The following is a 27916-nucleotide window of genomic DNA, read 5'->3' as shown; positions in this document are numbered from 1 at the left end:
AACTCGTCTTACTTCATCACACCAACTTCTAAATGCCACTGAAAGAAGTTTAACGTGGACCTGATATAGCACTGATAGGTACCAATTACTTAGCTCTGATTACGGCTTCCATTGTCTATTGCTAATCACCTTATCAGCGCCAATCATCTGTTGGCTTCCTTTGTTAGCTTGTACCCTTTGTTAATTTCCACCTTTTGTTATCTTATTAATTTTGTTGTCCTTACATGTACATATATATGCTCTCTGTCTCATGGCATTCCTTCACCTGATGAAGGAGTAAGCATATACTGCGAAACGTTGTGTTCCTCATAATAAAGAAGTTGACATCCATAAATTATCTTCCTTAAGAATGTTATGTTTTGTTTGCATGATTCAGATTCGTCTGGTTAGTCGAAAAGATAATTTGTTTTAAGCTTCCTGTATTTGTCGTTGATGCAGTTCCAGCTACATGTAAGATCTACTACAAAACAACAACAAAAGCAGCGGTAGCCAGTCTCCGGTGACCAGCTAGCATGGGCTGAGAGAATGGACAACCCTGGAGCAATCCACCGGTAACCCATATACCAGGTTGATTAATAAGTGAAACAGTTTGTTGTGGACATGACCTGATATCATACGGGCATATCCAGGCACAAAATGTGAGTCAGCAAAATCAGTAGTAGCAAGTCAGTAAAATAAACAGGGGTCTGTGGAAAGTGCAGAGGTATGACACAATGTAACCCCCGCAACAACAATAAACATATATCACTATTACTCTTGTTTTGTTTGTTGTTGTTTAACGCCGCACTCAGCAATATTCCAGCTATATGACGGCGGACGCTCAGAAGTAATCAGTCAACTCTTACATGCTACATCGCGGAAAAGGCGATCCACGGAAAATCATGGGTGTTATCGTCGATAAAAGGAGTAATTGGGAAATCATGTGAATATGTTGCTTCTACTTTCGGAATAAACAGATGCAAGTGATTGGCCAGTGGATTCCTGACTCGGAATCAATTGAAAGAACAATAGCGTGACGTCATAATAATGGTTTACTAGTGCCGGAAATGAGTGTGCAGTGATTTGGACAGGGCATGCAGTGTGACATAAGAACTCACTGTTTTACCTCACATGAAATGTAATACAAGGATCCAGCAAACTTCGCCTAATGAAACAAGAATTGAGTGTTTAGTGTCTTATGTTACTGTACCAGTAACGTATGTCGAATGAAAACACACACGCACGCACGCACGCACGCACGCACGCACGCACGCACACACGCACACATGCACCCCACCCCACCCCACCCAACCCCACCCCACCCCACAAACACGAAATTAGAGTGCAAGCTGGTATGGATTTCACATGCTTGCACGATATATATGTTGACTGTTTCAATGATACCAGTTGTCTATTGTGTAACTCACGATCGACGTTGTGAAAAGAGCGTAGGACAACATACGTATTTTTGACCTGGAAGTTGTACTAAATGTGCACAGGTCACCTGGTACTGACACGGCTGTGCCGTTGACCACCATCCATGAGACGCCCATCTTCCACGCCCACACATGGGGCACGGTTGGCCCAGTCGTCTATGCAGCATTGTTACGTAGACTGTAGTACGTAGACATATGCAGCAATATTAGAGAGCCTGTAGTATGTAGACATATGCAGCATTGTTACGTAGCCTCTAGTACGTAGACATATGCAGCAATATTAGAGAGCCTGTAGTATGTAGACATATGCAGCATTGTTAGAGAGCCTGTAGTACGTAGACATATGCAGCATTGCTACGTAGCCTCTAGTACGTAGACATATGCAGCAATATTAGAGAGCCTGTAGTATGTAGACATATGCAGCATTGTTAGAGAGCCTGTAGTACGTAGACATATGCAGCATTGCTACGTAGCCTGTAGTATGTAGACATATGCAGCATTGCTACGTAGCCTCTAGTACGTAGACATATGCAGCATTGTTACGTAGCCTGTAGTATGTAGACATATGCAGCAATATTAGAGAGCCTGTAGTATGTAGACATATGCAGCATTGTTAGAGAGCCTGTAGTACGTAGACATATGCAGCATTGCTACGTAGCCTGTAGTATGTAGACATATGCAGCATTGCTACGTAGCCTCTAGTACGTAGACATATGCAGCATTGTTACGTAGCCTGTAGTATGTAGACATATGCAGCATTGTTACGTAGCCTCTAGTACGTAGACATATGCAGCATTGCTACGTAGCCTGTAGTACGTAGACATATGCAGCATTGCTACGTAGCCTCTAGTACGTAGACATATGCAGCATTGTTACGTAGCCTGTAGTATGTAGACATATGCAGCATTGTTACGTAGCCTCTAGTACGTAGACATATGCAGCATTGTTACGTAGCCTCTAGTACGTAGACATATGCAGCATTGCTACGTAGCCTGTAGTACGTAGACATATGCAGCATTGCTACGTAGCCTGTAGTACGTAGACATATGCAGCATTGCTACGTAGCCTGTAGTATGTAGACATATGCAGCATTGTTACGTAGCCTCTAGTACGTAGACATATGCAGCATTGCTACGTAGCCTGTAGTATGTAGACATATGCAGCATTGTTACGTAGCCTGTAGTACGTAGACATATGCAGCATTGCTACGTAGCCTGTAGTATGTAGACATATGCAGCATTGTTACGTAGCCTGTAGTACGTAGACATATGCAGCATTGCTACGTAGCCTGTAGTATGTAGACATATGCAGCATTGTTACGTAGCCTGTAGTACGTAGACATATGCAGCATTGTTACGTAGCCTCTAGTACGTAGACATATGCAGCAATATTAGAGAGCCTGTAGTATGTAGACATATGCAGCATTGTTAGAGAGCCTGTAGTATGTAGACATATGCAGCATTGTTACGTAGCCTCTAGTACGTAGACATATGCAGCATTGCTACGTAGCCTGTAGTATGTAGACATATGCAGCATTGTTACGTAGCCTGTAGTACGTAGACATATGCAGCATTGCTACGTAGCCTGTAGTATGTAGACATATGCAGCATTGTTACGTAGCCTGTAGTACGTAGACATATGCAGCATTGCTACGTAGCCTGTAGTATGTAGACATATGCAGCATTGTTACGTAGCCTGTAGTACGTAGACATATGCAGCATTGTTACGTAGCCTGTAGTACGTAGACATATGCATCATTGTTACGTAGCCTGTAGTATGTAGACATATGCAGCAATATGAGAGAGCCTGTAGTATGTAGACATATGCAGCATTGTTACGTAGCCTCTAGTATGTAGACATATGCAGCAATATTAGAGAGCCTGTAGTACGTAGACATATGCATCATTGTTACGTAGCCTGTAGTATGTAGACATATGCAGCAATATTAGAGAGCCTGTAGTACGTAGACATATGCAGCATTGTTAGAGAGCCTGTAGTATGTAGACATATGCAGCATTGTTACGTAGCCTGTAGTATGAAGACATATGCAGCATTGTTACGTAGCCTGTAGTACGTAGACATATGCAGCATTGTTACGTAGCCTGTAGTATGTAGACATATGCAGCATTGTTACGTAGCCTGTAGTATGAAGACATATGCAGCATTGCTACGTAGCCTGTAGTATGTAGACATATGCAGCATTGTTACGTAGCCTGTAGTACGTAGACATATGCAGCATTGTTACGTAGCCTGTAGTACGTAGACATATGCATCATTGTTACGTAGCCTGTAGTATGTAGACATATGCAGCAATATGAGAGAGCCTGTAGTATGTAGACATATGCAGCATTGTTACGTAGCCTCTAGTATGTAGACATATGCAGCAATATTAGAGAGCCTGTAGTACGTAGACATATGCATCATTGTTACGTAGCCTGTAGTATGTAGACATATGCAGCAATATTAGAGAGCCTGTAGTACGTAGACATATGCAGCATTGTTAGAGAGCCTGTAGTATGTAGACATATGCAGCATTGTTACGTAGCCTGTAGTATGAAGACATATGCAGCATTGTTACGTAGCCTGTAGTACGTAGACATATGCAGCATTGTTACGTAGCCTGTAGTATGTAGACATATGCAGCATTGTTACGTAGCCTGTAGTATGAAGACATATGCAGCATTGTTACGTAGCCTGTAGTATGAAGACATATGCAGCATTGTTACGTAGCCTGTAGCACGTAGACATATGCAGCATTGTTACGTAGCCTGTAGTATGAAGACATATGCAGCATTGTTACGTAGCCTGTAGTATGAAGACATATGCAGCATTGTTACGTAGCCTGTAGTATGTAGACATATGCAGCATTGTTACGTAGTCTCTAGTACGTAGACATATGCAGCATTGTTACGTAGCCTGTAGTATGAAGACATATGCAGCATTGTTACGTAGCCTGTAGTATGTAGACATATGCAGCAATATTAGAGAGCCTGTAGTACGTAGACATATGCAGCATTGTTAGAGAGCCTGTAATATGTAGACATATGCAGCATTGTTACGTAGCCTGTAGTACGTAGACATATGCAGCATTGTTACGTAGCCTGTAGTATGAAGACATATGCAGCATTGTTACGTAGCCTGTAGTATGTAGACATATGCAGCAATATTAGAGAGCCTGTAGTACGTAGACATATGCAGCATTGTTAGAGAGCCTGTAGTATGTAGACATATGCAGCATTGTTACGTAGCCTGTAGTATGAAGACATATGCAGCATTGTTACGTAGCCTGTAGTACGTAGACATGCAGCATTGTTAGAGAGCCTGTAGTATGTAGACATATGCAGCATTGTTACGTAGCCTGTAGTATGAAGACATATGCAGCATTGTTACGTAGCCTGTAGTACGTAGACATATGCAGCATTGTTAGAGAGCATGTAATATGTAGACATATGCAGCATTGTTACGTAGACTCTAGTACGTAGACATATGCAGCATTGTTACATAGCGCATACTGCGCGGACCTGCAACATCGTCACATAACGGTATGCGGTACACAGAGATGCAGCATTGGCGTCAACAAGACATTCTCACACAACGTAATAATGTTCGTACATCAGCTCTAAATGCACGACATAAACATTGGTCTTAAGTGCGGATAATACAAGCAAAAATAATAATCGTATTATCAAACTTGTCATGCTATCTATTTTATGATAACAACCCGCTAGTTGTTCCGCGGCCCTTGAAGTAGGCCTATATAGCACGGCTGATCGCGAGAAGTACTTCACTACACACACTCATCTGAAGGAAAGGAGCTGAGCAGAAGGTATTAATGGCTGATAAAGGCATCAATTCTCAGATAACCGTGCAAGATGAACCGACCATTGCCTCTACATTTGCATGTAATCAGTAAATCTAGCCTAACCAAACATATGCCAAATATCTAGAATAGCTCCAGTAGTAGTAGATATCTGCTACAGCGGGTCATGGCATATTTGAATGGCTCAGGTCATTCGGTACAGCCAGGGGGACACTGAGTACCTGCAGCTCACACAGACACCACATTTTCCACCCTCACACACTAGATACGTTTGCATCGCGTTCTACATAACAGTAGTGTTGTAGGTGAGGAGGCGCCTTATTGCAGAGTGGCCGCCGACAAAGTGGCGGTAGTGGAGTAGCTTTCCATGACAGCTGCCGCCTCCCTGACACAAGGGGTGGGGGATCAAGCATGCCAACAAGGCCAGCTCAAACTACACATTCGTAATAGACCATACAAAAGCTTCTTCCCAGCCAATCAACGGCGCCTGTTACAAAGTATGCAGCCAATTACAGCCACACTCTTTCGAGCGGTGGAGTGAGGGTTTGTTATACGCAGCCTTTCCTATTGCCACAACATCAAATCTAACCATAGCTCCCAGGGTGGTGAACACATCTCTTTTTCCAAAACGTGCCTTTGATGACGACATCCACTCTCAGAAATGTCACTGCTTCTTTGATATAATCATTAGGTCTGCTCCGAAATGATAAAACAATGTGGGTTTTTTTAATTATCGCCACAGGTAAAACACATCTGGGTAAAACTTACTATTTGTATCCTTGTCAACCTTTTGTCAATTTTCATCCAAATTATCACTACATAAAATAAGACTGATAAGAAATGCTATAAGATTGTGTGTACATCGGTTTTATGAAATCACTGGCTGTTTCGTGGCTTCTGGTACTGTGTATGCTGATGATGGAGTGTCATTTCAGGACCGAAATAGGCCTTTTGTTAAATACTTTGGTGTGTATAACTAGAAATAATATGTTTACCGTATCATTAATTTATTCACTACACCCAGAAGCGGCGGGCTAGAGCTACAGTCCAGTGCAGACTCGCCCGATGGCACCATGGACACACCACCTACAGGGAAATATCCCAAGCTTCTTGATCTCCTTTCCAGTGTTTTTGTTCTGTGTGCGTGCGTGGATGGGGTGGCGAAAGTACAAAAGAACGGCATATTTGGAAAAGAATTGTTCTTCAGTGTAATTATTTGCTAGCCATGCTGAAGGTTTGCGACATCAGTTGACGTGTGGTTTCACTGCCTGTAGGAAAACTTGCTTTATGACATAAGTGACGGGGTTTATTCATTTTGACATAACTGCTGGATGGTTACAGCGTACACCCGCCCCATGATATATGCGTGGCGGCAGTGGTAGGTGAAATACGTACTTCCAGGTCGGAAGGGTGTTCTCACCGTTCACACGTGCACCCTGCCGCACTTCTACCTCACGTGCTGCATATCGTCAACTATCTTTATTCAAGGGGGTGATTATTCAGCCGTCATAAAACATAATGTGCTGTTGTGGCCAAACAATTGTGACAAATTTGCGGGGAGTAATCAAACGGTTGTTTTCCGAGGGACATATGGTAAGAGCGTGCCATGCACGTGTACTCTTAACATAATCATTTGGAAAACATTCGTATTTCAAAGTAAAGGTCATATTCACTGAATCTCGGGTAAATCCTTTAAAGTTATATTTAATGGACCGATATGGGCTTTTTCCGCCTGATATGAAGCAATGGATCGACATGAGGCCGAAGCTCGCAGTGGCGAACAGAAGTGCGCTTAGCGCTACAAAATGGCATTTTAAACTTTTCTAATGAACTCTTTGATGGGACTTCAATCATCGATTTTTTTTCACTCTGTAATCACTTTAATTGTTTTCAGCAATCGTCGAACAATGACGAGGAAGCCAGGAAAGATGGAATCACGTGGAATGGAAGGAATTACAGATTTGTGTGATTCCCAGTGAGGACAGTCTGTCAGTGTCGGTGTGTGCAAGTGCGCTGAATTACTCAGCCTAAATCACTTGTTTGGCGTCGCCGTTATTAATCAGATTCTTTTGTTATCTGTGGCTCATTGGTTGCTTGGGGCCGGGTAAATGGACAAGTCAGACACGTGGATTTAGATTCCATAGTTCCAACATTGAGATGTGGCATATGTAGCAGTCAGACTGTCTTTGTTATAGATGAACGAAAACTCCATTCAAATACATGTCTGTATGTTACGAGATAAATTACACAAAACATCACCAACCCTATCTATCTTACCACAAAACATCACCAGACATATCTATCTTACAACAAAACATCACCAACCTTATCTGTCTTACCACAAAACATCACCAACCCTATCTGTCTTACCACAAAACATCACCAACCCTATCTATCTTACCACAAAACATCACCAACCCTATCTGTCTTACCACAAAACATCACCAACCCTATCTATCTTACCACAAAACATCACTAACCCTATCTATCTTACCACAAAATATCACCAACCCTATCTGTCTTACCACAAAACATCACCAACCCTATCTGTCTTACCACAAAACATCACCAACCCTATCTGTCTTACCACAAAACATCACCAACCCTATCTGTCTTACCACAAAATATCACCAACCCTATCTGTCTTACCACAAAATATCACCAACCCTATCTGTCGTACCACAAAACATCACCAACCCTATCTGTCTTACCACAAAATATCACTAACCCTATCTGTCTTACCACAAAACATCACCAACCCTATCTGTCTTACCACAAAACATCACCAACCCTATCTGTCTTACCACAAAACATCACCAACCCTATCTGTCTTACCACAAAACATCACCAACCCTATCTGTCTTACCACAAAACATCACCAACCCTATCTGTCTTACCACAAAACATCACCAACCTTATCTGTCTTACCACAAAACATCACCAACCTTATCTGTCTTACCACAAAACATCACCAACCCTATCTGTCTTACCACAAAACATCACCAACCTTATCTGTCTTACCACAAAACATCACCAACCTTATCTGTCTTACCACAAAACATCACCAACCCTATCTATCTTACCACAAAATATCACCAACCCTATCTGTCTTACCACAAAACATCACCAACCCTATCTGTCTTACCACAAAATATCACCAACCCTATCTATCTTACCACAAAACATCACCAACCCTATCTATCTTACCACAAAATATCACCAACCCTATCTATCTTACCACAAAACATCACCAACCCTATCTGTCTTACCACAAAACATCACCAACCCTATCTGTCTTACCACAAAACATCACCAACCTTATCTGTCTTACCACAAAACATCACCAACCTTATCTAGCTTACCACAAAACATCACCAACCCTATCTGTCTTACCACAAAACATCACCAACCTTATCTGTCTTACCACAAAACATCACCAACCTTATCTGTCTTACCACAAAACATCACCAACCTTATCTGTCTTACCACAAAACATCACCAACCTTATCTAGCTTACCACAAAATATCACCAACCCTATCTGTCTTACCACAAAACATCACCAACCCTATCTGTCTTACCACAAAATATCACCAACCCTATCTGTCTTACCACAAAATATCACCAACCCTATCTATCTTACCACAAAACATCACCAACCCTATCTATCTTACCACAAAACATCACCAACCCTATCTGTCTTACCACAAAACATCACCAACCCTATCTGTCGTACCACAAAATATCACTAACCCTATCTATCTTGCCACAAAACATCACGAACCTTACCACAAAACATCACCAACCTTATCTAGCTTACCACAAAACATCACTGACTCTATCTAGCTTACCACAAAACATCCCCAACCTTATCTATCTTACCTCAAAACATCACCAACCTTATCTAGCTTACCAAAAAACATCACCAACCTTATCTATCTTACCACAAAACATCACCAACCTTATCTATCCCACCACAAAACATCACCAACCTTATCTAGCTTACCGCAAAACATCACTGACCCTATCTAGCTTACCACAAAACATCACCAACCCTATCTGTCGTACCACAAAATATCACTAACCCTATCTATCTTGCCACAAAACATCACGAACCTTACCACAAAACATCACCAACCTTATCTAGCTTACCACAAAACATCACTGACCCTATCTAGCTTACCACAAAACATCACCAACCTTATCTATCTTACCATAAAACATCACCAACCTAATGTAGCTTACAACAAAACATCCCCAACCTTATCTAGCTTACCACAAAACAATACCAACCTTATCTATCTTACCACAAAACATCATCAACCTGATCTTTCTTACCACAAAACATCACCAACCTTATCTAGCTTACCACAAAACATCACTGACCCTATCTAATTTTAACTTACCACAGAACATCACTGACCCTATCTAGCTTACCACAAAACATCACCAGTCTTATCTATCTTACCACAAAACATCACTGACCTTATCTAGCTTACCACCAAACATCACCAACCCTATCTAGCTTACCACAAAACATCACCAGCCCTATCTTTCTTACCTCAAAACATCACCAACCTTATCTAGCTTTCCACAAAACATCACCAGCCCTATCTATCTTACCAAAAAACATCACCAGTCCCATCTATCTTACCAAAAAACATCCCCAACCTTATCTAGCTTTCCACAAAACATCACCAGTCTTATCTATCTTACCACAAACATCACTGACTCTATCTAGCTTACCATAAAACATAACCAGCCCTATCTATCTTTCCACAAAACATCACCAGCCCTATCTATCTAACCACAAAACATCACTCCCCCTATCTAGCTTACCACAAAACATAACCAGCCCTATCTATCTTACCACAAAACCCCAACCAGTCCTATCTATCTTACCACAAAACATCACCAACCCTATCTATCGTACCACAAAAACCACACCAGGCCTATCTATCTTACCACAAAACATCACCGACCCTATCTATCGTACCACAAAACATCACCAGTCCTATCTATCGTACCACAAAACATCACTGACCCTATCTAGCTTACCACAAAACATCACTGACCCTATCTAGCTTACCACAAAACCCACACCAGTCCTATCTATCTTACCACAAAACATCACCAGTCCTATCTATCTTACCCAAAAACATCGCCAGTCCTATCTGTCTTACCAGAAAACATCACCAGTCCCATCTGTCTTACCAGAAAACATCACCAGCTCAACTTATCTTACCACAAAACCCCCACCAGTCCTATCTATCTTACCACAAAACATCACCAACCCTATCTATGGTACCACAAAACATCACCAAACCTATCTGTCTTACCGCAAAACATCACCAACCCTATCTAGCTTGCCACTAAACCCCCACCAGTTCTATCTACCTTACCACAAAATATCACCAGTCCAATTTAGCTTACCACAAAACATAACCAGCCCAATCCATCTTACCACAAAACATCACCAGTCCTATCTATCTTACCACAAAACATCACGAACCCTATCTATCTTACCACAAAACATCACCAAACCTATCTATCTTACCACAAAACATCACCAGCCCTATCTATCTTACCACTAAACCCCCACCAGTTCTATCTACCTTACCACAAAATATCACCAGTCCAATTTAGCTTACCACAAAACATAACCAGCCCAATCCATCTTACCACAAAACATCACCAGTCATATCTACCTTACCACAAAACATCACCAGTCCTATCTATCTTACCACAAAACATAACCAGTCAAATCTATCTTACCACAAAAAACCCACCAGTCCTATCTATCTTACCACAAAACATCACCAGTCCTATCTATCTTACCACAAAACATCACCAGTCCCAGCTACCTTATCACAAAACATCATCAGCCCTATCTATATTGCCACAAAACATCACAAGCCCAATCTATCTTACCACAAAACCCCCACCAGTCCCATCTATTTTACCACAAAAAACCCACCAGTCCCATCTATTTTACCACAAAACCCCCACCAGTCCCATCTATCTTACCACAAAAACCCCACCAGTCCCATCTATCTTACTACAAAACATCACCCTCCTGGAGACATGCTACTTTAACCCCGACATTGGTAGCGGATATTTATGGCATTTCGCATGCAAGGAGCAAAGCTAAAGACAATGTCACGATTTCATGGTGGTTTTCTGTTAAACCTTCACTATTTTATAAGTTAATCAGAACATTATCAATGTATCCAATTTTAGTATAATGTATTTATATCTCACGTTATGGTACCACAAATGAGTTTTGTGAAATCTGGCATCGATATATTGATTTAACAAAACAATTGTGAACAGTAATAGAGCTACATCTTAATGAAATTGTTCCATTACGAGGAGGGATTGGGGGAATTGGGCCACCAAAGTATTGATGCTGTGTTTATAAAGCTTACAGTGACGTTTGTCAGACCATCAACACAGTGGAGTTTCCCTCACAGAGCCACGTGCAGCCTAGATCGCGACACAGGCGGCCTGGTGCCCCGTGCCCCGTCCCCCACACCTTGACTGCAGCGCCTCCCGAGATTGTAACAAGCCTGTTGGTCTGTGTAACACCGCCCCTACGCGAGCAGATGGTTCAAAATCAAAATTGATGTTGGGCATGTTGACGTAATGGAGGAGGGTGGGTGAATCAGATGGCCACCACAACACCATGGTACTCCACACACTATGGCAATCTGTGCAGGAACAACACGGCGTCTGAACACCAGCCAGACACCACGACGAAGCTGTAACGCAGTCTGATATGAAGGATCAAACCGACCTACAGACTACAAATACTGATGCCCAATGAAGATGACGTGAACAAATGAAAGTCTTTTAAAGTTGGCATGACATGATGCATAGGAGAGCCAATAAAATGTACACAACAAGGGGTAGTGTAAATAAAGAATATCGTAACGTCGAAGAGTCTCCAGTATAGACTGAAATAGAACAGTAACACATCAGCAGCGTTGGAGGTGTCAGGCGACAGTTTAGCAACACAACAATGCAAGCACGCACATTTTAAAGTTTCATAGGAGGTCGGGCAATTCTACCATTTAGAATCCTGCAATCTGATTGGTCCGCCAGTACTTTAAACCCACATGCACAAAGCAATCTTAGTGCCACAACCATTGCAAATATACTGCTCTAGTATGCGATAGTAGGAATTACTCTATAGTCTTATTGTTCTGTACAGGCGGGTCCCTCGAAAGACGCTCGTTGTTAACAAATCGAGGTGACTCAACAAAACTTTAAAGGCTGATCTAAATATTTCTTAATTTTACATTGCAACACAGTAAAGATTTCTAAGCTTACCAAAAGTCGTACCCCTTCGTGAAACAACGTTTATATAAGCAGGAAGAGCACACTGCCCAAGACCACCCTTCCCTGCTATGGTTTCTAGTCAATTGGAATGTGTCAATAGATAGCTGTACCTTCTGGAGAAGGCGTCCATGCCAAGATGCCGCCGCCCACCACTGTTGTCATTTAGTTTAAGCTTGAACGAAACAGTATATTTATGCAATGGATAGCATTATTGTGTCATCCTTTGCCGATTCATCAAATTCAAAAGTAGATTTTACTTTGATAGTTGGTATTTAACTAGTGACCACCATAACCCAGATCGGCCCGCACACATCGTAACAATTCAACTCTGTACAAATACATTTTCGTTCATCTTTCAATTACGAATTCATAACATACAACGAAAGAAATGGTAGCAATGTGACCTAGGTACCTACTATTCGGCCACATATGCATATTCACATAACACAACTCGGATACATTGAATAGTACTGACGTGGTCAATGTATCATGACGCACCTATAGGTAATGAAAGGAAATCGTTAGTCAATTGTTTGTTTTTACATAATATATTCCCTGCTTGTACTCCAATAATCACAATACTGTTATACAAATCTATTAAATAATCATTTATATTTAGAATTATTAAAAGTTATGAACCGGAAAAACACACTTGAGAAATCTGCATCGTGTTTGCGCTTTCGCAGCTTACTTGATGTGCGTTTACGGACCAATCAAAATGTAACACATTTAGTTTTATTTTATTTTCGAAAAAATGTTAAATTTCGTTTAACATCGTATATATGTATACATTTTAAAAATCTATATTGATAGATTTTATGTCATTTTCCGACAACATAGTAAAGAATCCTGCTTCAAAATATGTTTTAGTTTACGACTGATCTTTTACAACCATTTTTGTTGTTGTCCTAATTGTGTAAATGAAAATATACCTATTTGTGGCTTCTAGCATGATGGACAAAGATCGCTACATTTGGCTCTAACAGTGAGGGCGTCTCCTTGCGACTGACTACATAGGATATGACATGTTGTATTGACAACAACGATAACGACTGTAAACCAGAACTGGAAATGAAAGGAAAGATCAGTATTCATAATTCAGGCAAACCACAGATCAGATGAAATATCACAGAGACTCTCATCATACCAATATTGTGAAACAAACATTATCGAAAAATGGCAACGACCCTTCTATGTAATGCGTTTAAAAACTAAATAATTAGCAAGGACGACGACGACGACCGGATACAAGAACAACAACACCGTGGTATCGCTGTGCCTGTAGGAACATGCACTGCGTTAAAATGAAAAGTCAGATGGCACACAATTAGTTCCATAGTGGTGGACCAGTCCAGAGCGGCACTTCTTGTTACGTGGGTCGTCCCAGGACGCATCAAACCAGTCGATAAGAGAGGCGGAAGACAGTGTAGGGGGTGGCGGGCGGAGATTCCGCAGCTAAAACCATCATAGTGCCCGCTGTGAGTGACACTCTCAACAAATGACCCGAGTCAAGATCAATAGGCGTTACTGTTAGGCTGATATTGAAACTTCCTGCACCCTAATGACAAGCATACACCCCTGTGGTGGAGAAATGCTGGGGTATCTCTGACCGAAAGTAATGTTGCTCCGCAATCCACCAGTCATAACAAACTGTGCAATCTTTGACATGAATAGCTTTAACTTGAACCTAGAATTATGCAGGTGACGTACATGTTGATGCACGTGTGAATGTATTGTGTATAGGTGGTGACGATATGTTGACGTTCAAGCTAGCAATGTGTACCGTATGCCCTCTATAAATTCGTTCATGTAGGCAGCCTAAATGTCTAAATAAGTATCCATTGACAAAGACGAAACATAATACACGACTTGGGGACTGACAGGTGTTGACTAAATGCTGTCAAACAATAGTTGAATTGCAAGGCACGTAAGTTGTGTTCCCTACACCATGAAGGCTTGTGACAGCTGGTCCTCAAGTGTGGCAGCGACGTACCCGACGTCCGCGAGTTGACAACAGTATCTCGGCGACTATGTCTAGCATGTTACACGTCACAAGCCCTGCTCCCAACATTGGACAGTAAATCCACGTTTGAATACAAGTTATTATCCACTAGGTTATATATAGATAGCAATTCTAAGTATATCTAGCCTTGAAAAAAGGCGTTTTGTTATTCGTAATATTTTCAAGAAGAGAATTCGAACAAAACATACATGAGAATTTACTATGCAGCCAAATGAAAGACATTCAAGGCTAAATGACAACAGATTTGTCGGTATTGGAGCTTTATTTATGGAGGAAACACAATCAGGCTCCCGCTCCTCCAGTCTGGGCCACCGTAGATACGTCATATGAGTGCACACTTTTGTGTCCATTTCACAAACATATTCCGTTAGATAGAAATGTATTTCCAGGAAGCACAGCCCGCGCAGCACGGTCTAAGGAAATGGCCGTGAATACCTCTTAATCATCATAGTTATTTTGGCTCGACTCGTGCGAATATGGCCTCGATATGTCAACACGCATCTGTGGAAATGGAAACCACACAAACAGCCAAGTGATTAGGAGATTGCAAATAGGTATCTAAATAAATCTCTGAAGTCTGTACGACACTGTGGTAGGCGGCTGAATTAGCACAGTAGCGTTTTAAGCCAGACTGTGATTCCTGGCCGCTCGTGTATCTGTATATGTGCGTGCGTGCGTGCGTGCGTGCGTGCGTGCGTGCGTGTTCGCGACATACGCGTATCTTCCTGTGGGGGATTGCGTGTACCTGTAGCTTGTTCATGTGACATGTGGGGATTGCGTGTACGTGTAGCTTGTCCATGTCACATGTGGGGATTGCGTGTACGTGTAGCTTGTCCATGTCACATGTGGGGATTGCATGTACGTGTAGCTTGTCCATGTGACATGTGGGGATTGCGTGTACGTGTAGCTTGTCCATGTCACATGTGGGGATTGCATATACGTGTAGCTTGTCCATGTGACATGTGGGGATTGCGTGTACCTGTAGCTTGTCCATGTCACATGTGGGGATTGCGTGTACGTGTAGCTTGTCCATGTCACATGTGGGGATTGCGTGTACGTGTAGCTTGTCCATGTCACATGTGGGGATTGCGTGTACGTGTAGCTTGTCCATGTCACATGTGGGGATTGCGTGTACGTGTAGCTTGTCCATGTCACATGTGGGGATTGCGTGTACGTGTAGCTTGTCCATGTCACATGTGGGGATTGCGTGTACCTGTAGCTTGTCCATGTCACATGTGGGGATTGCGTGTACGTGTAGGTTGTCCATGTGACATGTTGGGATTGCGTGTACGTGTAGGTTGTCCATGTCACATGTGGGGATTGCGTGTACGTGTAGTTTGTCCATGTGACATGTGGGGATTGCGTGTACCTGTAGCTTGTCCATGTCACATGTGGGGATTGCGTGTACGTGTAGCTTGTCCATGTCACATGTGGGGATTGCGTGTACGTGTAGCTTGTCCATGTCACATGTGGGGATTGCATGTACGTGTAGCTTGTCCATGTGACATGTGGGGATTGCGTGTACGTGTAGCTTGTCCATGTGACATGTGGGGATTGCGTGTACGTGTAGCTTGTCCATGTGACATGTGGGGATTGCATGTACGTGTAGCTTGTCCATGTCACATGTGGGGATTGCATGCACGTGTAGCTTGTCCATGTCACATGTGGGGATTGCGTGTACGTGTAGCTTGTCCATGTGACATGTGGGGATTGCGTGTACCTGTAGCTTGTCCATGTCACATGTGGGGATTGCGTGTACGTGTAGCTTGTCCATGTCACATGTGGGGATTGCGTGTACGTGTAGCTTGTCCATGTGACATGTGGGGATTGCATGTACGTGTAGCTTGTCCATGTCACATGTGGGGATTGCGTGTACGTGTAGCTTGTCCATGTCACATGTGGGGATTGCATGTACGTGTAGCTTGTCCATGTGACATGTGGGGATTGCGTGTACCTGTAGCTTGTCCATGTCACATGTTGGGATTGCGTGTACGTGTAGCTTGTCCATGTGACATGTGGGGATTGCGTGTACCTGTAGCTTGTCCATGTGACATGTGGGGATTGCGTGTACGTGTAGCTTGTCCATGTCACATGTTGGGATTGCGTGTATGTGTAGCTTGTCCATGTCACATGTGGGGATTGCGTGAACGTGTAGTGTAGCTTGTCCATGTCACATGTGGGGATTGCGTGTCCGTGTAGCTTGTCCATGTCACCTGTTGGGATTGCGTGTCCGTGTAGCTTGTCCATGTCACATGTGGGGATTGCGTGTCCGTGTAGCTTGTCCATGTCACATGTTGGGATTGCGTGTCCGTGTAGCTTGTCCATGTCACATGTGGGGATTGCGTGTCCGTGTAGCCTGTCCATGTCACATGTTGGGATTGCGTGTCCGTGTAGCCTGTCCATGTCACATGTTGGGATTGCGTGTCCGTGTAGCCTGTCCATGTCACATGTTGGGATTGCGTGTCCGTGTAGCTTGTCCATGTCACCTGTTGGGATTGCGTGTCCGTGTAGCTTGTCCATGTCACATGTTGGGATTGCGTGTCCGTGTAGCTTGTCCATGTCACATGTTGGGATTGCGTGAACATGTAGCTTGTCCATGTCACATGTTGGGATTGCGTGTCCGTGTAGCTTGTCCATGTCACATGTTGGGATTGCGTGTCCGTGTAGCCTGTCCATGTCACATGTTGGGATTGCGTGTCCGTGTAGCTTGTCCATGTCACCTGTTGGGATTGCGTGTCCGTGTAGCTTGTCCATGTCACATGTTGGGATTGCGTGTCCGTGTAGCTTGTCCATGTCACATGTTGGGATTGCGTGAACGTGTAGCTTGTCCATGTCACATGTTGGGATTGCGTGTCCGTGTAGCTTGTCCATGTCACCTGTTGGGATTGCGTGTCCGTGTAGCTTGTCCATGTCACATGTTGGGATTGCGTGTCCGTGTAGCTTGTCCATGTGACATGTGGGGATTGCGTGTCCGTGTAGCTTGTCCATGTCACATGTTGGGATTGCGTGTCCGTGTAGCTTGTCCATGTCACATGTGGGGATTGCGTGAACGTGTAGTGTAGCTTGTTCATGTGACATGTGGGGATTGCGTGTCCGTGTAGCCTGTCCATGTCACATGTGGGGATTGCGTGTCCGTGTAGCTTGTCCATGTCACATGTGGGGATTGCGTGTCCGTGTAGCTTGTCCATGTCACATGTTGGGATTGCGTGTCCGTGTAGCTTGTCCATGTCACATGTGGGGATTGCGTGTCCGTGTAGCTTGTCCATGTCACATGTGGGGATTGCATGTACGTGTAGCTTGTCCATGTCACATGTGGGGATTGCGTGTCCGTGTAGCTTGTCCATGTCACATGTTGGGATTGCGTGTCCGTGTAGCTTGTCCATGTCACATGTGGGGATTGCGTGTCCGTGTAGCTTGTCCATGTCACATGTGGGGATTGCATGTACGTGTAGCTTGTCCATGTCACATGTGGGGATTGCGTGTCCGTGTAGCCTGTCCATGTCACATGTTGGGATTGCGTGTACGTGTAGCTTGTCCATGTCACATGTGGGGATTGCGTGTACGTGTAGCTTGTCCATGTCACATGTTGGGATTGCGTGTACGTGTAGCCTGTCCATGTCACATGTTGGGATTGCGTGTACGTGTAGCTTGTCCATGTCACATGTGGGGATTGCATGTACGTGTAGCCTGTCCATGTCACATGTGGGGATTGCGTGAACGTGTAGCCTGTCCATGTCACATGTGGGGATTGCGTGAACGTGTAGCCTGTCCATGTCACATGTGGGGATTGCGTGAACGTGTAGCCTGTCCATGTCACATGTGGGGATTGCGTGAACGTGTAGCTTGTCCATGTGACATGTGGGGATTGCGTGAACGTGTAGCCTGTCCATGTCACATGTTGGGATTGCGTGTACGTGTAGCCTGTCCATGTCACATGTGGGGATTGCGTGTCCGTGTAGCCTGTCCATGTCACATGTGGGGATTGCGTGAACGTGTAGCCTGTCCATGTCACATGTGGGGATTGCGTGAACGTGTAGCCTGTCCATGTCACATGTGGGGATTGCGTGAACGTGTAGCTTGTCCATGTGACATGTGGGGATTGCGTGAACGTGTAGCCTGTCCATGTCACATGTTGGGATTGCGTGTACGTGTAGCCTGTCCATGTCACATGTTGGGATTGCGTGTACGTGTAGCCTGTCCATGTCACATGTGGGGATTGCGTGTCCGTGTAGCCTGTCCATGTCACATGTGGGGATTGCGTGTCCGTGTAGCCTGTCCATGTCACATGTGGGGATTGCGTGTCCGTGTAGCCTGTCCATGTGAATAATGTCACCGTATGAAGAAGTAAAGAGGAGACAATACAATGACCAAAGCCGACTTGTATTTGCACGACGATCATATACCCCATTCTGACCAGCTCCGCTGGCTGCACCTACCCGACAATGTGACGTAAGCATACTGTATTCCATAACTAAAGGTGTCAATCACACCTGTCGCAATCAAGTACATCGCTTCCCCTGTGGATCTATGATGTCTTGATAACAAATCACCAGTCGCTAGATCAATAATCGATCAAAACCAATACGTTTATCAAAAGGATCAAGTATTGCAGTGGTGACCATCAATTTTTAACCCACAAGAGGTCGACTGAATATCTGTCTGTGTACATCCCATATTGATGTTAAGACTAAATATGGCCACATCTGAGTACGTCCATGAGCACTGACTGAGCCGATCGCACACCAGCCTTGTTACGTGCCACCCTTATACACAAACTGTGGTCATCGCTGTAATCCCCGGATGATGCCTCACATAAATATATTAGGAGCCAGATAGTGGAATCAACGCACACCCTCTCTGCATGTTAATGAGATAAGCATTAGAACCTTTCTGACTAAACATTGCCTGACAACTGGCGACAGTTGATAAATAAACCAGCATTAACAGTTTTTCGTGGTGCATTTATTGCAAACATATATTGTCTTCCTAACAGCTGGATCTTGGTATATGACAGTTGATACCTTTACAAAGATTGTTCAAGAAATGTGTTCCGGTGTCACTTGTGTCACCAGCACTCCGTTACAGGCTAGGATGTTAACACACTTGTGTCACCAGGACTCCGTTACAGGCTAGGATGTTAACACACTTGTGTCACCAGCACTCCGTTACAGGCTAGGATGTTAACACACTTGTGTCACCAGCACTCCGTTACAGGCTAGGATGTTAACACACTTGTGTCACCAGGACTCCGTTACAGGCTAGGATGTAAACACACTTGTGTCACCAGGACTCCGTTACAGGCTAGGATGTAAACACACTTGTGTCACCAGGACTCCGTTACAGGCTAGGATGTAAACACGTTCAGCTGGAAGCCAGAGAAATAAACACTCACTCTTATTGTCCCCAGCAGGAATATCGTTTGGAAACCAATCGTTTTACAACCAGTAGAGATAAAATTGAATTCCATTATGTCGCATAAGTCGCGGTGGACATACAGTCGTCCACATAGACTCAGGGGTAATCCAGTGCACACTGGCCAAACACGTCCTTGTTATGCTGGCTTCCTGGTGGTGGCTCAACTAGCTTGCTTCAGAGTTGACCCCAACAAGGTCATGTCGATGCGTGACACCACGAAAACAGTGACGCCGAAACCACAGGCCGGTTTAATCGCTTTAAAGGACGGGCACGGTGCTACATGAGATAGTAGAAACGATGGAAAAGCAGAAATAGGTCAATGACTACTATCAGTCCCATAACGTAAACTGTGTGTAGCCTCAAGAAAAACTAGTGAAAATGTTGCAAACTGTCCTAAAAAATGAAGAATGAAAAGCACTTGTTGCTGTTGAATATTTGTATTAAAGGCATTAAATGGCATTACTATATTTGTGATGCAGGACCTGCGTACCTGCTGCAATATATTGTTAAATATGGTGAAACATATCACCGCATTTAGTAACGATGTTGTATTTCCACAACATCGTCAACAATGACCACAGATGAGTGCAGATGATGGTGCTTAAAAGACATTTATGATCAACAGGATCAACGCAAAGTTTCAGCTCGATCGCTGAATGTAAGAAAAGAAACGCTGGTTTTAAAATCCAAATGCAATGATTAATTCTATACCCCACTGAAGGGCAACATATCCTATCAAATTATCAGCTCCCTCAAACCCTAAACTGCTAAAACATTTCCGCAGTTGAAGAAAAAAATATATATTTAAAATTCTATTAGTTCAAAGCAATGAACAAGTCACTCTATAGGCCTTGTGGTTTCAAAGTATATATAAATTATATCTTTATTTCTGAATGGCCTGAATAAATGTAAATCACAATTGATACTTTAACTGTCCCTACACCTTATGGTTTCTTAGAAGTCGATCATTCAAGATCTTTCCCGATTTGATTTTTGCCCATTTCCATTTAAAACGTTTTTTCGTAATTTTACTGTCATGGACAATTGACTGGAAACTTAATTTACACCGGACGAGGCCACAAACTCAAGTGGACACCTTGGGGCTTAGTGGGCTGGGCATAAACCTGACAGTTTTGTCCTCTCCAAGAAATCATCTTTCTTTATTAATTTCATTCCTTTTCGGAAAAGTAAAACTATAATAAACAACCCCTGAACGTCAGTAACATTATTTATCTTGTCTTGTTTTCGAATACTTCGTATCTGTCTCAACTCAATAGTCTACAGTTATCAAAGGCTCTCTCTCGGTGGTCCCAGTGCCATGGTCGATGGTAGCAAAACATTCAGATTTACAGAGCATGTTATAAAGCGGCGGCTCTTTGCAGACAAGGAAAACAAGGATTAAACTCCAACTCTAAATTGTCTTATCGATAAAAATTGTCTGTAATAATAACCTTATGATATTTTAATCCTTCCCCAAACAAGAAATAATAAATTGAAAATATCAAGGATATTCTTACAAAGGTGATAATGAATATTGGATCAGAAAATACGCGGGATGACCGAAATACAGTAAATGGCAATAAGCTAAGAACTTACAGGCAATTTAAAACACAAATGTTGTTGAATCGTATGTTTTAAATGCAAACTATAAGAACCACTTTGTTCAGATGTAGGGATCGTTACCCCATGCCATAAAGACTGGGCAATTTAACAAACCAAAAACCCATCTTCTAGATAGAATTTGTTCACAATGTTTTCAATAGTCTAATAATAGAATTATTGAAGATGAATTACATTTTTTAATATGTCCATTTTATGAAGATTTAGGACACGCACTTTTAAATAGTGTATGTTATTAAATCCTACATTTACAAATCGGACTGATTTTGACAAACTGTCAGGACATTGTCGAGTCTTTGGACACATTACAAAATGTATAAACGAAAATAATTATTTAATTCATGAATTAACTATGGATATTACCGCGAATAATATAGTTTTTTAAAGTATACGAAAAGTATTATTTTTGTGTGTGATGTATATGTATTTATAGTCTTACGGTGTCTCAGAGGCCTTTAGGTTGGACGTTACTTTTAAATATATGTCCATTCTAGGTATAAACACAGTTTATATAACGTGACACTTAAATAAACTATTTCTCTCTCTACATTTGTTCTGTATGTGTACAGTTTCCCTCACTATAGAGTACCCCAATATAACACGCAAATCTTGTTGCGATGACAAGTCATGATTGTGTTCGGTGATGAAAGACGTGATTTCGATTAAAAGAATTACTTCATATAAAAACGGAATTTTATTTTGTAAAGATAATATGGAAATACTGAAAACAATTCCCTTTAATTTCACATTACCTGATTTGTTAAAAAGATCATTTGCTTCTCTCAGATACAAGGAACAGGGAAATATTGGCAATCACCGAAAGAAATAGTCCCTGAAAGACACTAATACACTTGCCAGTGCAGCACTTGTTTCAGTGCGTATTTCTTAACCTTTAATCACATGAGCAGTATAGAAATTAATTACAAAGACACGTTTAAAACGTTTTCCTTATATTTATTCCAACAAGCATAGCGTTTCTCACATGCAGGAGCCAGGGAATGAACAGATCAACATGCATGGCCATGAAGCCTGGATAGGATGGCGGCAGGGCATACCGTTAGGTTTGGGGTTGCGTTGTGCATGGGGCACATGGGGGAGGGGGGTGTTGGTTGTTTGTTGCATGTATCCCAGTGACTGAAGGAACAGTGACTGCACCGCACAGACCGAGACGGTACTTCCTCAAGGTTGCTGAGACAACACTGCACTTGTGAGCGAGTCATGACAACATGTCTATGAATTATGAAACTAGTCTGTGATTACACCAGTGATGATATAACACTGTGGCCACGCCTGCAAGCGTGCGTGCAACTGAAGACTATTTATTTAATAATTCCCCTTGGAAAACGATGGCGCCGATTTCAAGACAACAATCTTTGTTGAACAACAATCAGTTAGATAGCGTGCAAGGCCTAGTCGCAACACGGCGCAATTCAATTCGTGATCAGTGAAGTATGACGGGCGATCTTAATTGCCCAACCATATGATATCATCTGCCCCCATATCCACGCAAAACGGTTCACAATTGTGAAAGTGCTACTTTGTGGAGAAATACATAACATACATGACTTTGATTGGATGGAATTGTGTGCAATAGCTTGTTGTGCTTCTTTAATACGGCATTATTCCGCTGGCGGGTAGGTCACGGGCAACAGCAGGATCACATAGTGTAGTGTACGTTGTCATGCACTCGCACAAAATTGTCTTCGCGGTCGACTTTAAATAATGACAAAATGTAAATGTGACTGTCCTCTCCGACGACCTATAACAATTACAAATGTAAATGTGACTGTCCTCTCCGACGACCTATAACAATTACAAATGTAAATGTAACTGTCCTCTCCGACGACCTATAACAATTACAAATGTAAATGTGACTGTCCTCTCCGACGACCTATAACAATTACAAATGTAAATGTAACTGTCCTCTCCGACGACCTATAACAATTACAAAATGTAAATGTGACTGTCCTCTCAGACGACCTATAGCAACTTCAAAATGTAAATGTGACAGTCCTCTCCGACGAGGTGAGGTGAGGTGAGGTGAAATGGGGTTTAACGTCGCGTCCAAGATTAATGCACTTATATAGCGACGTGCATGCAAATGTGTTTGTGTGTGGATGCTAGTCCTGCACCATGACCGTGGAATATATTTATTTTATGAAAAAATAATAATCTAGAAATGCATACAAAAGCAAGTCTAGCCATCTCAAGCTAGCTCTATTCCACAATCAGCATAGAGAATTGTTTTTATTTTTAGAGTCAAGAAGGATATTGTGTAATATAAGATTTCAGAGACTAAATGTTAGTCTATGTGGATGCTTGTACTTGTCCGGACTGATTCCGATTTAAAGTGCTAGCTCACTGAGATACCATGACACAGTTTAACATGAATACCCCACACAGACACAGTATACTGACTCCGAGCCGACCAGTCCTTGTTTTAGCCCCTGATTGCCGAGCGTCAGACAGGGTAACAACAAGTACCATCTTTTAATGTCTTTTGGTATGACGCGGCCGGGGATCGAACCCCGGATCTTCCGTTCTCCGGACGGACACTCTACCACAAGACCACGCAGGCGTTTAATTACAAAATGTAAACGTGAGTATCCTCTCAGACGACCTATAACAATGACAAAATGTAAACGTGAGTGTCCTCTCAGACGACCTATAACAATTACAAAATGTAATCGTGAGTGTCCCCTTAGACGACCTATAACAATTACAAAATGTAAACGTGACTGTCCTCCCCGACGACCTATAGCAACTTCAAAATGTAAACGTGACTGTCCTCCCCGACGACCTATAACAATTACAAAATGTAAACGTGACTGTCCTCCCCGACGACCTATAACAATTACAAAATGTAAACGTGAGTGTCCTCTCCGACGACCTATAACAATTACAAATGTAAATGTGACTGTCCTCTCCGACGACCTATAGCAATTACAAAATGTGGTATATGTATCATATGTAGCTTGTTGCGGGTATATGTATCATTTGGTAGTAGCTTGTGTGGAATATGCAGCATGTGTTAGTAGCGTGTTGTGTGCTATATGTATCATGTGTTAGTAGCGTGTTGTGTGCTATATGTATCATGTGTTAGTCGCGTGTTGTGTGCTATATGTATCATGTGTTAGTAGCGTGTTGTGTGCTATATGTATCATGTGTTAGTCGCGTGTTGTGTGCTATATGTATCATGTGTTAGTCGCGTGTTGTGTTCTATATGTATCATGTGTTAGTAGCGTGTTGTGTTCTATATGTATCAAGTGTTAGTCGCGTGTTGTGTGCTATATGTATCATGTGTTAGTCGCGTGTTGTGTTCTATATGTATCATGTGTTAGTCGCGTGTTGTGTGCTATATGTATCATGTGTTAGTCGCGTGTTGTGTGCTATATGTATCATGTGTTAGTCGCGTGTTGTGTTCTATATTTTTCATGTGTTAGTAGCGTGTTGTGTGCTATATGTAATCATGTGTTAGTCGCGTGTTGTGTGCTATATGTATCATGTGTTAGTCGCGTGTTGTGTGCTATATGTATCACGTGTTATTAGGGCAGTGCTGAACCCAGTACCAACGGTCTTGGTCGACCTGCCCTGAACACCTTCATGAACAGCCATTATTGCGTGTTGGCCATCCATTAAATACACCAGTGTATGACAAAGTTATCAATCAACACTGACGACATTACACATTGATCCTATCAGAATGTAGCTAATCACTCAAACGTTCACATAATCAAAGCGGGGCCAGTGACCTTCTGTACACCCGTCATCGGCCGGTATACGTAACACTGGTGCGACTCTTGCATAGTACACCGTAACATGCCACCGTAACATGCCACCGTAACGGCCGTCACCAGGGTCCTCCACACACAGCACGCTGCTCCCAGCCTTGCCCGTCAGTGTCGGACATACTTGTAAATACGGGGTATACCCTGGTGTACCATCGGGCCAATCTGTGTACACCTTATATACCTGTAGCGGCATCAAACAGCACAGGTCTCACCCCAAATACATCTACGGTTACAACGATCATGTACATAGTATGGTCAATGACCACCAACCCCCCCCCCCCCCCCCCCCCCCCACACACACACACACACCGCAGTCCTATTCCCGAGGCAAGAGCGTCCACTAGCGTGTATCGGTCTAGTCTGCTTTCATATAGGCCAGTGAATACTCTTGCCTCAGGAATACAATCTGTCATAAACATTACAGTTAGCACACACGCCAAGGCTGTAATACATGTACGTATCGTGTGGAACAATAGCACTAAAAACGATAATATTAACTGGCATCTACTGTCTCCAAACAAGCCAAACTAAATGTGCTTAGATTTAAACACCATCATTGGTGCTTATATCAGCTGAGTATATACAAGATCACACCATCGTCTATTAACATCTACAGTTATGGAATGTCAATATTAGTGCCGGGCAAAAAAAACCAGTTACCAGTCGATATACTAAAACTGATTATTATTGAGATGATTATTGTGGAGCAGTGCATGCCATATGTTTCATACAGTAACATACGTGACATACGGAGTTAAATGTAGACACAAATATACTATGTAACCTAATCAAAATGTTTCACAAGAAAAGTCTGGATTGAACCGTGTCCTGCTGAAGGAACCAGGAAGAGAACACTTCAAATATAAAACTACGTTTAGTAAATGAAAGGACAGTTGTAGGTTGTGTGTCGGGAAGTTGGCGATCAGTGGTGTGCGACTGGATACATGAGAGGGGAATCAGGTACACCCCCCGCCTGGCAGGCCGGCCGACCGACCACACCGTCACCGAGCAATTGTAGCTGGGGGAGGAGGGAGGGAGCCTGCGAGCGGCAGATATATTACACGACCGCGAGAGGAAACACAAGTCTAGGAGAGAGCTGTGCACTCCACCCGTCATCCGGCCCACTTGACACCTCCCCCCAACGCTCCTGTACTTCCCTCGCCACATCTTGTCGCAAATACCAAACTTGTACCATTGACGATAGTTCAATTTGTAGATAGTTCAATATGCAAGTGGGTATCTTTTCACTTGCAAATAACAATTACATAGCAAGTATTTAAGACAACAATGACATCAACATCTTGCTATATTTTCTTAACTAAAAGGGCGAGTAGTGAGTTAATGTTTTACGACAATGAACTATTTAGATGGGTCGAAACGGAATTCATCTAAGATATCTCGTTCTTAAAATTGGTGGTATATTTCTCATTAGAAGGAAATCTTAACACAACTTTTACATTTCCGCATAATCACTATATCGAGCCTCTCAGAAGTTCGTGAAGGCAGTCAGTCACATTGCTCGGACGTTTTCGCCGCTAAGTCGGGAGGAAATGAAAAGTGTTTTGCGAAACTTAAAAGAAATACAGAAACCTTCCATACTTCAAAACAATTCACAAACACTAACCAACTTCCAACAACTGGCCATTACAGAAACTGGAAGACAGAACATCAGCGTGATTAATTAAACATGCCAATTAGTAAACTTATCACATCTGACAGCCCAAACTTCACGACAACCAGCCCGCGGCCACCCCTCTGAAAGTCCTGTAATTGGCTTGGGGGATTTACACCCATCAAATTATGTTTTGTATTTTTAAGGTGTTTAATGCTAACTGTCAAGTGTGCATGTAGCAAATAAAATCACACTCTTTTCGCTCTGTTCAAATTAGGTCAGGCGAAAGCATGAGAAAATTCAATGCACGAGTAAATACAGCGGCAATTTGTAAACATTAAAGAAAAACAAAGGGTTGTCAGCAAACACTTACCGGTGATACTGGGGATGTACAGTCCGTTCAACGTGCTCTCAGTCTGGCGGGGGTGGAAGTTAGCCACCATTCTTGAATTTTGAGCCGTTTTGAGTGTTGTGTATTCTAAGCCGTGTAACACCAACGAGAATATTGTACACAGTCGTCCCAGCATACAGGAGTCATACCATTTGTGACCGGAGGGGGGCGAGGTGGGTTACTCGGTGCACAGCCTCGCTTTCGTCTTGCTTTCTCGCTCGCTACCTCGCTGGTGGAGCTTTTCGTTGCCGACTGCGCTTGTCAGCTGGGCGAGATCGATGGATTTTGAGACGACTCGAGCAGATTTATTGGGGGATACTGACACAAAACTCATACGCCATTTATTCAGCATTGAAGGAAAATGGCACCAAAACCATTTCGTCAGTTTCGCCACTCTCTGGTTTTGCGCATGCTGGAGAATTGAAAAAGGCAATTTTTTGGCTCGGTTTCATGTTACTGGGAAGGGGGAGTGAGTGCGCTCAACTCGCAA

The 27916-nt window shown here is 42.8% G+C and overlaps 1 protein-coding gene across 2 annotated transcripts in view; it reads right to left on the bottom strand.

Moving 5' to 3' along the window:
- LOC124113768 (retinoic acid receptor RXR-like) overlaps positions 1 to 27610 on the bottom strand; it is a 50540-nt gene extending 22930 nt beyond the window's left edge. The window contains exon 1 of one of the 2 annotated variants that reach the window (XM_046474281.2): positions 27409 to 27610. In XM_046474281.2, the coding sequence (XP_046330237.1) occupies positions 27409 to 27562 (154 nt within the window). In that variant the 5' untranslated portion in view covers positions 27563 to 27610. The remainder of the gene's footprint in view (positions 1 to 27408) is intronic. The other variant, XM_046474283.2, reaches the window with a different exon arrangement.
- Between the last annotated feature and the right edge of the window lie 306 nt (positions 27611 to 27916).

Source organism: Haliotis rufescens, unplaced genomic scaffold (genome assembly GCF_023055435.1).
Source record: "Haliotis rufescens isolate VD_foot unplaced genomic scaffold, xgHalRufe1.0.p SCAF_8, whole genome shotgun sequence".
Lineage (NCBI taxonomy): Eukaryota > Metazoa > Mollusca > Gastropoda > Lepetellida > Haliotidae > Haliotis > Haliotis rufescens.
The sequence above is the reverse complement of the archived record's forward strand: the minus strand, read 5'-3'. Positions and strand labels throughout refer to the sequence as shown.